We start from the raw sequence: 14,052 nt of genomic DNA, 5'->3' as shown, positions 1-14,052 counted from the left end.
GGAAGAGACCCCCCCCCAAATCCTCCCACTGAAAGGTAGGCCTGCCTTCTTCTTCTTCTTCAGAAGGAAAGGAAAATTTTAAAAAACAGGCCACAAATCATTTCCTGGGTGACGAATGGAGGCCTCTGCCACGGAAAAAGTCCTACCTCGGCGGGTTAAAAGCAGAATGACATATAGGTACTCCTTACAACGGTTCCGTTTAGCGACCAAAATGACAATAGTACTGAAAAAAAGTGACTTAGGACCGTTTTCCACATTTATGACCATCGCAGCAGCATTCCCCATGATCAAAATTCAAGACCCTTGGCCACTGACTTGTATTTATGACGGTCGCGGTGGCCCGGGTTAGGATCACACGATCCCATTTCGCGACCTTCTGGCAAGCAACGTCAATGAGGAAGAGGGATTCATGTTATTAACACCTGCAGGCATTCCTTTCACAACGGCGGAAAGGAAGGTCGTAAAATGGGGTAAAACCCACTGAACCAATGCCTCGCTTAGCAGCAGAAATGTTGGGTCGTAAGTCGAGGACTACCTGCGAGACCCACAGCTGAATGCCACCTGTGTTTTGGTCGAGGAGGGAGGGAGGGAGGAATCCGAGCCCCCTGCAACTCCCTCCCTGGCTCCCGGCTCCCTCTTTGCCCAGGCGTGCCTGGGGTGACAGCCAAGCTCAACCTGGTGGATTTCAGGCTGCAGTGAAAAGAACAGGAAGTCCCGCCCAGTTTGGCTTCCCAAACGGGTCCACAGGTTTCACCTCATTATTATTAAGCAGGGCAGGTAATTACAAGGGTCAGTAGAGGTCACCAGCAGAAAGCACTATAGTTAGTCCTTGACTTCCAACCGTTTGTTTAGTGACCGTTCGAAGTTACAACAGCGCTGAAAAAAGGGACTTTTTCGCACTTATGGCCGCTGAAACTTTAAAATTCACATGATCGTTCGGATGTTTGGAAACTGACTCGTATTGATGACCGTCCCGGAGTCACGTGATTCCCTTTTGCAATCTTCTGACAGGCAGAGTCAAAGAGGGAGCCAGATTCGCTTAACGACCGTGTTACTGGTTTAACAACAGCAGAGATTCATTTAACAGCTACGGCAGGAATGTGGCAAAATGGGGTAAAATTGATTTAACTCTCTTAACAACAGAAAGGTTGAGTTCAGTCGTGGTTGTAAGTCGAGGATTAACCCATATCTCTTCGTATTACTGGTAATCCTCGATTTACGACCGCAATCCAGCATTCCCACTGCTAAGCCAAGAGTGAGTGTTGAGTGAGTTTTTCACTTTTTCCAGTGCCATTGTAACTTTCAGAGATCATTAAACGAGTGGCTATAAGTCGAGGACTACCTGGATGGGCTCAGGGCCTGCTCTATTTTGTTTTCTTTTAGTCACAAAGCTGTTTCCGGGAGCCGAGACTGCGGTCGAGTTCCTGTTTTCTGCTCTCGGGCTGAGAGTCCCTCCCTGCCAGATGTGTCTGGACTGCTTCTGCTTTGGCAACCACACTCGGGGTGTGTGAAGAGAGATAGCAGAAAAGATGAGACACATCCTGAGCAAAACTCCTGAGGTTCATGGTGAAGGGCTCCCTTCTTCCCTGATGATAAACCTTCAAGGGCCCCTTATCAAGGGGTCCTTTCAATCAGCCCCAGTCAACACTGCCCTATTCAGAATTCATTTTTAGGAGGCCAGCCCAGCCCTAAGAAGAATATCAAGAGTTGGAAGGGACCTTGGAGGTCTTCTAGTCCAACCCCTCCTCAAGCAGGAGACCCTAGAACAGGTTCATCAAACTTGGCAACTGTTAAGACTTCTGGACTTCAACTCCCACAATTCCCCAGCCAGCTATGATGACAGTTGAAGTCCAAAACTCTTAACTCTGCGTATCATTCCAGACACATGTCTTTTTTTGAAGACCTCCAGTGATGGAGCACTCACAACTTCTGGTGGCAAGGAGTTCCACTGGTTAATAGTTCTCGCAGTCAGGAAATTCCTCCTTAGGTTGGGGAGGTTGCTTCTCTCCTTGATGAGTTTCCACCCGTTGCTTCTTCTCCTGCCTTCGGGTACTTTGGAGAATACAGGTCATCATTGACTTCGCTTAGTGACCATTGGAAGTTACAACAGCACCAAAAAAAAGTAACTTATGACCATTTTTCATACTTATGACCATTGCGGCATCCCTGTGGCCATGTGATCAAAATTCTGACGCTTGGCAACTGATTCATACTTATGATAATTGCAGTGTCCTAGGGTCATGTGATCCCATTTTGTGACCTTCTGTCAAGCAAAGTCAAAGTAATAAACATGGCAAGACAGGTCATAAAACGAGGCAAAATTCACATAACAAATGTCTCACTTAGCAACAGAAACACAATTGGGTTCAATTGTAAGTCAAAGATTACTTGTAATAGGATGACACCCCCCCCCTTACTCTTCTAACTCTCCCTGTGACCCCTCCCTCCCCTTCAGGCCCTCCTCCCACCCAGAGCCCCCTCAGCCCCTCAGGGCCAAGGCCAGGGCATCTCGGATCTCTACCGCTTCGGCATCCTCTTCCTCCCCTTCCTCCACTGGTTGCTCCTCGCGCGGCTCGGCCTCATCCTCCATCCAGCAGGCCTGGAAGGCATCTCCGCGGGCCTCGCAGATGTTGTGCAGGGTGCAGCAGGCCGCGATGAGGGTGGGCAAGAAGGAGACATCGGTGTCGTTGCGCTTGGTCAAACAACGCCAGCGTCCACGCAGGCGGCCGAAAGCCACCGCCAGTACCGTCCGGGCAGCGTCAGCATACTCGTTGAAGCGTTGCTGGGTGGGACTCAGAGCCGTTGCCCTGTAGGGTCGCATCAGCCAAGGCAGGAACGGGTATGAGCAGCCGCCCAGCAGATAGACTGGCACCTGCACCCCACTGACATCTCGGGACCCTCCGGGGAAGAGTTCGCCCTCCTGGGCTCGCTGGTAGAGCTCGGATGCGCACAGCACTTGGGTGTCCGTCACCCGTCCTGGGCACCCAACGTTGATATCCCAGAAGCACCCGCGGGAGTCCACGGCAGCCTGCACTACCACCGAGTGCCATCCGCGACGGTTGTAGTAGCCCGCGGCGTTCTCGTTGGGGGCACGGATGGGCACGTGCAGGGAGCCCAGCACCCCAGCCAATTGCGGCAGGGGGAATCCGTTGCCAACCGCCACTTGGTCCGGGTTGGGCGGGCGCACGTAGAGCGGGGTGAGGATGCCCACCACGGCTTCACAGACATCACGCAGGATCTTGCAGACGGTGGAGCGGGACACGCCAAACAGCTGCTCTACCGCCCGATATTCGGTGCAGGCGCCCAGGCGCCAGAGGGTCATGGCCAGGCGGACGTCAGCCGGGATGGCCCGGCGCATGTTGGTGTCCCGGCGTTGGATGGCGTTGCGCAGGTGGGCGCAGAGGTAGTCGAAGGTGCCGGGCGACACGCGGAAGTTCTCGCCCCACTCCCAGGCGCTGAAGGCCTTGACCCGCACGATCTCCCAGAAGGCCGAGCTGCGGAATTTGCTCCACAGGCGCCGTTCCCGCAGCAGCCGGGGAAGGGCGCCACCGCCACGCCAGCCCCCAACGCCCCTGGAGCCCAAGCCGGGCGGGCCGTGCTCCCGGGCCAGGAGGCGGCAGAGCCACAGCAGGGCGAAGCGTTGGCGGCAGCGGGCCTGGGCCCGGCGGTGGCGCGCTGCTCGTCGACGGCGGTCCGCCTCACAGAGACGACGGCTCCGCTGCAGCCGCAGGGCGTGGAGCAGGCAGAGGGCCACGGTGCCACGGCTGAGGGCGGGCAGCAGCCGGCCCTCCTCATCCCCGTGGCCGGAGGCGGCCGTGGGACAAGATGGCGCCTGAGGAATGGCGGCCATTTTGGCCCTCGATTGACCCTGAGAGCACGAGGTGAGGCGGCGCGCATGCGCGAGCGGACCGGCGGGGGAACCAAACAGCCTCGCGCAGGCGCCTCAGTCCAGGCAGACGCTCAAACTGAAAAGCACATGCGCGTTCAGGAACGACGGCTGGGCGCGCCGCCTCCTCCGCGCACGCGCAGACGGGCCGGCCCTCTCCTCGGGCGCCTGTCCGGCGTTATGGAAGCGGAAGTCTGGCCCGCCTGAAACCCCTCCTCCCCAAAATGGCGGCGTCGGCGCTGAAGGTCGCCCTGGTCCCCTACATTCTCCCCGAGCGCTGCTATGACGAGCTCGTCGTCAACCTCAACCTCCTGCACGGTGAGCCGGGCCCGCCCACCGCCCCGTCCCTTGGGGGGGAGGGTTGTTACTCGGCGGCCCGTCGTCCTGGCAACGGGCCCCTGGGCGGAAGTGCCTGAGTGGCCGTCGGCGGCCATCTTGGAGATGGGCGGAAGCGAGGTTCGCCTGCTGTGATGAGATGATGAGAGCGGAGGCGCCATGTTGGAAGTGGGCGGAAGGGGGCTTCTGTCGTTGGAATTGCTGGAAGATGGGGGGTCCTTCCTCCATGGGGGGTGGGGGAGGGGCAGGAAGGTCCTCTCCCCCTCCCACCGCAGGGCCTTGACAGGCAGCCGCCCGTCAGGTGCAGCGTCCGCGATGGGAGCCTCCCAGGGACCCCCTTGGGGGCTTCCCCGACGCCGGTGGGACCCTCTGTGCTCTCTTCCCCCTTCGCAGTGCCCTGCCTGAAGGTCTTCCTCAGCAAAGCGCTCGGATTCGGCGTGGTGGCCGGTTCCCTCGTGGGTAAGAGACCCCCCGCCCCTCCCCTTTCCCCTGGGTGCCCCGCCCCCTTTGACCCCGCCCCCAACAGCCCCCCCTTCCCTTCCCCCCAATCTGCCTGCCCCACAATCCCCCAGCCCCAAAGGGCAGAGGCTGGCACGCAGGACAGGTGGCAGAGAAGCCTCGGTGGGTCCATCAAGGCAATGGGCACAATCTTTCCCAGAAAGAGGCTCCTGTGCCCCCCACCCCCAGAAGTTGGGGGTGGGCTCCATGGCCCTCGCTTTCCTTAATGGTGCCGTGGGATGGAGGGCAGAGCCATGCACAGAGAGCGGTGGATGCTTTGAGGGTTATGCAACCTTCCGGAGTCCCCTTTGGCTGAGGGTGCTGTATGCTCTCCTGCCCCCCCCCCCCCCACTCTCCTCTGACCCCGACTGGTGTCTCCCCTTTTCTGCAGTGAAGATGCCCCAGATCCTGAAGATCCTGGGGGCCAAGAGCGCTGAGGGCCTGAGCTTCAATTCCATCCTGCTGGAGCTTGTGGCCATCAGTGGCACCATGGCCTACAGCATCGCCCACAGCTTCCCCTTCAGGTAGAGCCGGTGGATGGGTGGGGGTGGGATGGGAGCTTCCCATAGAGCCGGACTGCTGTGTTGCTGCTCTTCCTCGGCATGGCTGGGTGACTCTGGGCCAATCACCGGGAGACGGTTCGGCATGAAAGCTGGCTAGAGAACTGCATTTGCTGTCTTGAGTTACATATAGAGTAATAAAGGTGGAATAAAAGTCTACAAAGGGAAGGAACTTTAGGCTAGGTAGATCTCACTGCCCTACCCTGAGTGAGTGGGTGGGTGGGTGGGTCTGGACATGCAGGGGATTCCCTCCGGCCCAGACTTCGCAAGGGCTGCCAGTCCGTCTGTCCTTCCCCTTGACCAGAGCGCCTACCCCCTGCCCTCTTTTCTCCCCCTCCCTCGCAGTGCCTGGGGAGAGGCCCTCTTCGTCATGTTGCAGACGGTGTCCATCGGCTTCCTGGTGCAGCATTTCGGGGGCCACACCAGGCGTGGTAAGTAGGCGAGGAAGCGGGGTGTGGAGGGTCCATGGGTAGCTGTGGCTTTTGCACAGAGGCCCACCGACACCCCTGCAGGGAGGCCGAAGCCGGAAGTGCTTTGGGAGGAGGATCTATTTGGAGAGGAAAACTCTTGAGTTTCCAAATAATTTTTATTGTGTTTCTGCTCCAAATATTTAGAATAGCAACCTGGGCAGCTTTCAGAGGGCGGGACTCCAACTCCCAGAATTCCCCAGCCAGCTTTGCTGGGAGTTGAAGTCCACCCCTCTGAAAGCTGCCTCGGCTGAGAAACACTAATCCTGTTGCATTTTGTAACATTCGCAAAGGCATTCAGAATATTGACTTAATTTTATGTTAATGGAGATTTCTTTCTTGTTTTTTTTTTTTTTTCCTTGAAGAGGTTTCGCTTCTCATCCAAAGAAGCTTCTTTAGTTCTCGGTCCTTCAGTTCTTCAGAACTGAAGAAGCTCCTTAGATGAGAAGCGAAATCTCTTCAAGGGGGAAAAAAAAAGGCTCCTTTGGGATGCTGACTTTGCAAAATGCTCCTCTGGTGTCCCACCGTTCTTGTGCCTCTCCCGCCACTGGTGTCCAAAGAAGGGGCCTGCACTGGCGTGGCGGGAGGGAGGGGCAGGGAATGAGGTGTGGGCTCCCCAGGGCCTCAGTTGTGGGACCGGAGCATCATGTCGCAACCCCCTCTCTGTAGGCCTGGCTTTCCTCTTCACCTACTTCACCCTCCTGTCCCTCCTGCTCTCTCCGCTCACCCCATCCGCGGTCGTGACCACTCTTCAGGTGTCCAACATGCCCACTGCAGCCACCAGCAGAGTAAGTGCGACCCCACCCCCAGATTGCGGGGGGGGGGGGGGATTGCTGAGAAGCCAGCTTGCCTAACGGCGGGTAGCGATGTGGCTGGGAGGCAGCCTCTCCCATTGGCCAGCTGGCCCTGGCATCTCAGACGGCCACCTCTCTCCAACAGCTCCTCCAAGCAGCCACCAACTACCAAAACGGCCACACGGGCCAGCTCTCGGCCATCACGACCTTCCTGCTCTTCGCGGGATCCTTGGCACGAATCTTCACCTCCATCCAGGTAAGGGTGAGGCACTAATCAAGGGAGGTACTAATACCACTCTGTAAAGCCTTAGTAAGGCCACACTTGGAATCCTGCATCCAGTTTTGGTCACCACACCATGAAAAAGATGTTGAGACTCTGGAAAGAGTGCAGAGAAGAGCAACCAGGATGGTGAGGGGACTGGAAGCGAAAACATACGATGAACAGTTGTAGGAACTGGGCAATGGCTAGTCTAGTGAAGAGAAGGACCAGGGGAGACATGAGAGCAGTCTTTCAATATTTGAGGGGCTGCCCCAGAGAGGAGGAAGGGGGTCAAGCTATTTTCCAAAGGCCAGGCAAGGAATAATGGGTGGAAACTGACCAAGGAGAGATTCCACCTGGAAATGAGAAATTTTCTGACAGTGAGAGCAATCAGTTGCCTTCGGAAGTTGATGAAGGAGCTTCATCACTGGAGGCTTTCAAGAAGAGGCTGGACTGCCATCTGTCAGAAATGGTGTAGGCTCCCCTGCTTGGGCAGGGGGTTGGACTAGATGACCTCCAAGGTCCCTTCCGACTCTGTTAATCTGTAAAGGGGTGGGTGGGTCAGAAGGAAAGGGCCTGGATAACTCTGGAGAGAGATGGGCCCCATATACTCAGTTTCATTAATACAGGTGGTCTTCGACATAACTGCCACAGTGAAGCCCAAGATTTCTGCCGCTAAGTGAGACATTGGTGAAGTGAGCTTTGCCCCGTTGTTAAGTGAGCCACCGCAGTCGTTAAGTGAGCAACGTGGTTGTTAAGTGAATCTGGCTTCCCTGCTTGTCGGAGTGGCCCCGGGACACTGCGACCGTCATAAAATATGAGTCAGCTGCCAAGCCCACAAAGTTTGATCACGTGACTGTGGGGATGCTGCAACGGTCGGATGTGTGAAAAACGGTCATAAGTCACTTTTTTTCAATGTCGTAACTGTGAACGGTCACTAAGCGAATGGTTTTAAGCGGAGGACTGTCTGTAAATACATCCAAGGCTGAAAGGGAGCCTGGGAGGAAGAAGGGAGCCTTTGATATCCCTGATCCTCAGTTAACGACTGTCCAGCCAGCATCCCGGCAAGGGACCCTAGAGCAGGTAACAGTCTATTATTGTAACAGTAAGAGAGTTGGAAGGCACCTTGGAGGTCATCTAGCCCAACCCCCTGCTCACCCAAGAGGCCTGTACTAGGGATTCGAACCGCCGAACTGTCGACAAGCTTAGCCACTGAGCCACCTCCGATGGCTCAGGTGAGTGATGGGCTGCTGGGCTGCCCTTTTCAAAGTTCACCAGGAGATGCCAAGCCTTGGCCTCCTTGGTCAAACAGGGAACTTTCAGATGGGTGGACTTCCACTCCCAGAATCCCCCCAGCCAGCTACGTCCAGGTGTTTTAAAAGTTGCCACAGTTAAGAAACCCGGGGCTGGGGGATTCTGGGAGCGGAAGTCCACCCGTCTTAAAAGTTGCCATCCACCGCTCTGCCCTCCAGTTGGCTGGCCGAAACGGAAGGATGGCCGGCCACCTTCTGATTGGCCCGGCGTGGAGGGCAGAAGGCCGCCCCTCCTGAAATGTGGGGGCGGAGGGAGCCCCTCCCTGGACCCTGTCAAGTATTTGCAAGCCATTGGCACATGTGTCATATAGACCCCAGTGGAGGCAGTGTGTGTCTCCACCCCTATGTGGAAAGGAGGGGCTTACCCTGAGTATAAAACCCCCTCCAACCTTTTCCACCTCGCTCTCTCCATCTCTCTCTTTTCATGTTTGTTCCTCATGAGACTTGATCTCTGTTGTACATAGTTAATATGATTTATCATATGAATAAATACGTTTAAGACATTTATTCATGCCTCTGCCTCTGAACTCTTCTATGCTCCTGGGTGTTTCTACGATCCCAACTCCACAAAATGGTAGCAGAGGATGGTTTCGATCCTTCGACCTCTTTTCATGTTTGTTCCTCATGAGACTTGATCTCTGTTGTACATAGTTAATATGATTTATCATATGAATAAATATGTTTATGACATTTATTCATGCCTCTGCCTCTGAACTCTTCTATGCTCCTGGGTGTCTCTACGATCCCAATTCCACAGACCCCAAGGAAAACCTCTTCCTTTGCTTCTCAGGAGACCGGAGACCTCCTGATGGTGCTGACTTACGTCGTGTCCCTGGCCTGCCACAGCCTCATTTTGGGACAGGTGCTTTACTACTGGAACGCTACGGACAGGCTCAAGAAAGAGTGACCGGCCTGCTGCTACTGCCGCCCATCCTCCCTTGCGGGGCGCGGTGCCCGCAGGCTGACCTCAAGGATGCCCGCTACCTACCCACCTGCCTGCAATCTGAGTCCAGGGAAGTGGTCCCCTTCCCCACGAATTCCACGGGACTTTTTATGGCCCACGCAGGGCAGTGGGGCTGCCACCAGACTGCTGCTTTCTTTTATTTGGGGTGTAGCAGTGTGTGGATGGGAGGGGGGGGTCTTTCCTTGCTTAACCTCCCCCCCACTTTTGAAAACAAAGAGAGAAGCTGCAACAGAATGGTTCCTTGTCTTGCAGTTTTTCCTCTCCCCACCAGGGGGGGCCCTTGCAAAACACAGCATCTCCCCCCAGGAACTTTCCCCCTCCCCAGGAACTTCCCCCCCCCAATGCCCTGGGGGGTGGGACTTGGGCCTCTTGCCTGGGCAGGCTAATTGGGGCGATTAGGGAGAGGAGCTGTCCCCCCCCTTCCAGGGAGGGAGCCCAGGTGAGTCAGCACAGCTGCCAGGCGGAGTAGCTTGGATTCACAGCTGGCAGGAAGCAAAAGCTAGGAAGCCCATCAGAAAAAACAGCCCACCGGGCATGACTTTCCCCCTAGCAAATGGGGTGTGGGAATGGGGGGGGGGGAGAGTGAAGTCTTGCTGCCCTCCCCCCCCCCCCAAGCTCTTTCCTGGCTGTGCCATCTTCCCAAGGGTTGGGCAGAAATAACCCTGGCGCATTGTGCCAGATGTTCCAGGCAAGGCTACTCGGGGCAAAGGGTCTCCTCCCTTCTCCCCTGCCAGGGGGGGGCTTCTCCCTGGCTCTTGGGAGGTGGGGGGTGTAAATCAGTTGAACTCTGCAAACTCTGCTCTTTAAAACAATCTTTTATTGGTTGTTTATATATAAAAAAAACTTTATATATATATATATAAAAAAACCTTTGTACTCCTTATAAAACATCCTTAAATTCTTCATGCTGGCAATCGCCCCACAGATACAGTTCGGGTCAGGCCAATGTCCGGAACTCCTCCCCCGCCCCCCCCTTTCTTTAGGTCCCAATTGGGGGAGGGCGGGTCTTTGCACCTCTCTCCAAACTGTGTCCACCTTTCCTGATCCTGATTTGTTTTGTTTTGGCTGCGCCTGGCAAAATAATCCCGAAATGCGGCTGCCAGCTGGAGTCCTGTCGTCGTCCTTGCTAGAGGGGGGACAAGGGGGCAACGCTGCTGAAGCCCAGGGGCTGGTGAGGGTATTCCGGGAGGCAGCCCGGGATGGCTGCGTCGGAGGCCTCGCACCCCTGCAGCCCGTAAACGGACACCGTGTCCGGGAAGGTCCCGAGAGGATGCTGAAAACCACTGTCCGGCTTCCTTGGCATCGTGGCGATGGCTGGGTGGGTTGGCGTGCCATAAACCAGGCTGCTGGGCAAGAGAAAGAAGGGCAAGGGGCTTAGTCCCATCCAGGGTAAGAGAGGCAGCAGGTGGACTGGGGTGCAAGAAAACAAAAAGTGGGTTTGCAATATACGGAGCCCGCACCCCATCGATCTTCCTAAATGACAGTTTGGGGGCAGGTTACAGCTTGAGGGGACTCCCTTGCCTGGTGCCCCTAAGGCAGGAGTGGCCAACTTTGACAACTTCTGGATTTCAACTCCCAGAATTCCCCAGCGAGCCAGACTGTGTTTTCCCCCTCCCTCTCTCTCTCTAGAGCTGAGAGATTGCAGAGGAAGGGACCACAAGAGAGTAAGCAGGCATACCACAGGTGTACACCTCAAAAGCAATGGATTATCACCCGAGAATTGAAGTCCATAAGTCTTCAGGTTGCCAAGATTGGACACCCCTGCTTCTAAGGCTAGCCCCCCCCCACCCCCTCAAGGAGGGTCTTTCTAGGTCCAGACAGGTCTAACGTTGGTAGAGGGCAGGCGGGACTTGCCCAGCTCCTTAGGGAGGGAGACAAGGACTTTGGGGGGTGGGTGCCATCCCTGCCACAGCCTCAATTTGGCCAGGCAGGGTTTCCAAGGGGGGAGGGGCCCTGGCTGTCCTGGGGAAGGGAGGGGGCTGGGGGTTCTGATTGTCACCTGCCCAGCCCTGCACCTGTGGGAAGAAAGCTGTGGGGGGGGGCATGGGCGGGACGGAGCCGCATTCCTCCCGCAGCCGGCTCTTCCAGTTCTGGCCAGGAGCCCCCAAACCTGTTCAGGCCTGTCTGGCCTCAGCCCGGAGCTGCTGCGAAGGGGCCCCAGAGGCTTTGCCCCCCCCTCCTCCCTGGGAGCCTTTGCTTAAGCCGCAGCGAGTCCGGGGCCCCCGGGGCTTCTCCTGGCAGAGCCAAGTTGCTCCTGGGCTCGCTCTGGCCCGGGCTCGACCTGAAGAGAGGGAGCTGGGGGGGGGGGGGCTGCTGCATTTTGGGTGCCTGCCTGGCAGGGCGGGCCGGCGCTGCACCCAGCCGCTGGAGAGCGCCCGGGGAGAAACTGGCACTGCGGGCTGCGGGCACGCCCGACTCGTAGCACAACAGAAGCGGGGTCTTCGCAGCCTCGACGGCCGGCCGGAGAACCGTCCCGGGACCTCTGGGGAGGCCGGGGTGGGCTTGGAACTGGGGCAGGTGAGGCAGAAAGCTGGCTAATGGGGGTCACGCTTGCACGCCCCCCCACCGCCCAAAGTGGGCGTCCTGCAAGAGGAATCGGGTTTCCCACCCCACGGACTCTGCCCCCTTGTTGTGGGGGGTGGGGGGAGGCAGGTCGCTGGGTGCAAGTGGCGAGTGGGCGGCTCCTTCAACCAGCCCGTCTGGGAAGACCCCCAAAACGCGCCCAAAAGGTGTCTTGGGAACCAAGAGCGTCCGCCCCGTCGAGGGGACCCCCCCCCCATGGACTCTCACCTGCAGGGCGCCGCCGCGGCCCCAATCGCGTAGCCTCCGCCGGGGCTTCCTCGGAAGACGTCGGGCGAGCCGGCGTAGGCGGCCGTCCAGCCGAGGGGCGTCGAGGGTCCCGGCAGGAAAGCAGGGGAGCCCCCGCTGGCTTCCCGGCCGGCCCGGCTCTTCCGTCGCGGCCGGTACTTGTAGTCCGGGTAGTCCTGCATGTGGCGGGCCCGCAGCCGCTTGGCCTCGTCGATGAAGGGCCGCTTCTGGGCGTCGTCGAGGCGCTTCCAGGCGGCGCCCAGCCGCTTGGAGATCTCGGAGTTGTGCATGGTGGGGTGCTCCTGCGCGATCCGACGCCGCTGCCCGCAAGACCAGACCATGAAGGCGTTCATGGGCCGCTTCACCTTCTCCGCCCGGGCTTCCGACGGCGGCGCTTCGGGTTGCGGCGAGGGAGCTGGGACGGGCGGGGACGGGCCAGCCGCCCCCGCCGCCGCCCAGCCCCTCGGGGTTGCCTCCGGGGTGTAAAAGCCGGCGAACATCCTCCCCACCCCCGTCGGAGGCGGCGCGACTAGAGAACCTCGAGAGGTCCCGTCCTTGGAGCAGCCGGCAGCAACGGAGCACGTGCGGCCGGTCGGTTCTGGGATATAGGGGAGAAGGCCCCGCCCCTCCAGGCCCCGCCCCTCCAGACCCCGCCCTCCCCCTTGCCTCCCCCCCCACTTCTGCCGCCGCGCTCTGCCCCCATCCCGGCCGGGAAAAGGCGCCCGGGGGCGCACAGCTGACGGACCCCCGGCGGACGACTCCCTTCGCCTCCACGTCCCCCTCGAAGGCACCGCGGTCCTCAACCCCCAACCCTGCCTTACCCCGAGCCTCGCCCTCCAGGCTGCTGCGTCTTTGGGGGGAAGCGCCGGGTTTCTGAGCATAAGCAGAGTGCTGGCACGGCCCCCGAGCGCGTGGGAAAGGCCGGGCGGGCTCGGCTATGAGACAGTAGACTAGACAGTCCCTTATCTGAAATGGGATAGGTAGGTTCTCCTGATTGAGCGGGGGGCTCGACTAGAAGACCTCCAAGGTCCCTTTGCAGCTCATTCATTCTATTCTAAGTCCATCGTCTCCTGGTCAGCCGCGACCCCCGCGATACTCCAGCCCGCGACTCCGAGAGGTCTCCCGCGGCCGTCGGACCCTCCTGGTCTGCCCTGGGCCGCGCCGGGGACCCCGAGGTGCGCCCCTAGCAGCAGCAGGAAAAGCGGGGGTCCCCAGCGGAGCTTTCCAAGACGGGGACCCCCGTTCGCTTCCCCGCCGGGGGGGGGGTCTCCACCACCGATAACCGACGCCGGGTGTTGAAAGCAGAGCCCCCACCCCACCTCTCTGCCCTGGTATCGTTTGGACCCCATGGGCTGCTACATGCAGGATGATGGGAGTTGTAGTAAAGCCCATCCGGAGAAAATGAGACTTCAGAACGGCAGCACCTGGAAGGGGGGGGCATGATGGGTCCTAGCAAGGCCCCAGAGGGCCCCAGAATCAACCCCGGGTCTCAGCCCCACAAGCAGTGGAGGAGTGGGACCCTCCCCAAGCCCCCCACCCCAAATTAGACCGGGGGCTGCTAGTCTTTATGGCTTTAGGTGGGCAGTTCCCCCTTCCGGCTGCCAAGGAAGGTTAACAATTTTGCCCGCTTAGGCACAATCTGGAGCACAGCGTGGCCCCCCCCTCTTTTTCCCATGGGGGTGGGTGGGATACACAGGATCAGCCTTTCCTCAGCCCAGGAAGGGCCTTGTGTTGGGAGGGGGCACTCTGAAAGGACCAGAGAGGAGCCCCCTAAAAGTTCCTTGGGCTGATGGTTGGGGGGGGTTCACCCTGCTTTGGCGCTCTCAGCACAGGCACCCCCCCCTCCACCCCTGGCTTTTCCCTCAGGGCTGGGGGGCTGTGAGGAGTTTAGCAAAGGAGGGGCAGGGAAAAATTGGCTCCGGGGGTCAGCTTCCTCCCCACCCACCCCACTCCCACCTTCCCTGAGCCCCCCAGGGGTCAGGGGAGGTTAATGGCCTTTCCGGGGCCATTGCAGAAGACAAAAGAAAAGGATTTTTGTCCCCCACCCCCCAGGAGGAATTTTCACCTGCTGAATTGCAATTCAGGCAAAAGGGGCAGAGGCTTCCCCCCCCCCACTCTAAAATCCCTGGCAGGCATGGAGAAGAAGAAAGGGGGGAAGCTCTTCTGG

The 14,052-nt window shown here is 58.4% G+C and overlaps 2 protein-coding genes across 2 annotated transcripts; one reads left to right on the top strand and one right to left on the bottom strand.

The window, feature by feature from the left end:
* Nucleotides 1-4,078: 4,078 nt before the first annotated feature.
* On the top strand, nt 4,079-9,108 carry MPDU1 (mannose-P-dolichol utilization defect 1). Its single transcript, XM_070954726.1, has 7 exons — nt 4,079-4,204; nt 4,616-4,681; nt 5,112-5,244; nt 5,626-5,711; nt 6,417-6,535; nt 6,687-6,797; nt 8,904-9,108. Exons 1-7 carry the CDS (start codon nt 4,111-4,113, stop codon nt 9,018-9,020), a joined length of 726 nt encoding a protein of 241 aa, XP_070810827.1. The 5' UTR covers nt 4,079-4,110; the 3' UTR covers nt 9,021-9,108.
* Nucleotides 9,109-10,203: 1,095 nt separating this feature from the next.
* On the bottom strand, nt 10,204-12,385 carry SOX15 (SRY-box transcription factor 15). Its single transcript, XM_070954727.1, has 2 exons — nt 11,868-12,385; nt 10,204-10,423 (listed from the first exon to the last, which is right to left on the bottom strand). The coding sequence occupies exons 1-2, from the start codon at nt 12,383-12,385 to the stop codon at nt 10,204-10,206; spliced, it is 738 nt and encodes a 245-aa protein (XP_070810828.1).
* Nucleotides 12,386-14,052: the final 1,667 nt, after the last annotated feature.

This window comes from Pituophis catenifer, unplaced genomic scaffold (assembly GCF_029215685.1).
Source record: "Pituophis catenifer annectens isolate HBS135680 unplaced genomic scaffold, rPitCat1.0.hap2 SCAF_15, whole genome shotgun sequence".
Taxonomy (NCBI): Eukaryota; Metazoa; Chordata; class Lepidosauria; order Squamata; family Colubridae; genus Pituophis; species Pituophis catenifer.
The sequence above is the reverse complement of the archived record's forward strand: the minus strand, read 5'-3'. Positions and strand labels throughout refer to the sequence as shown.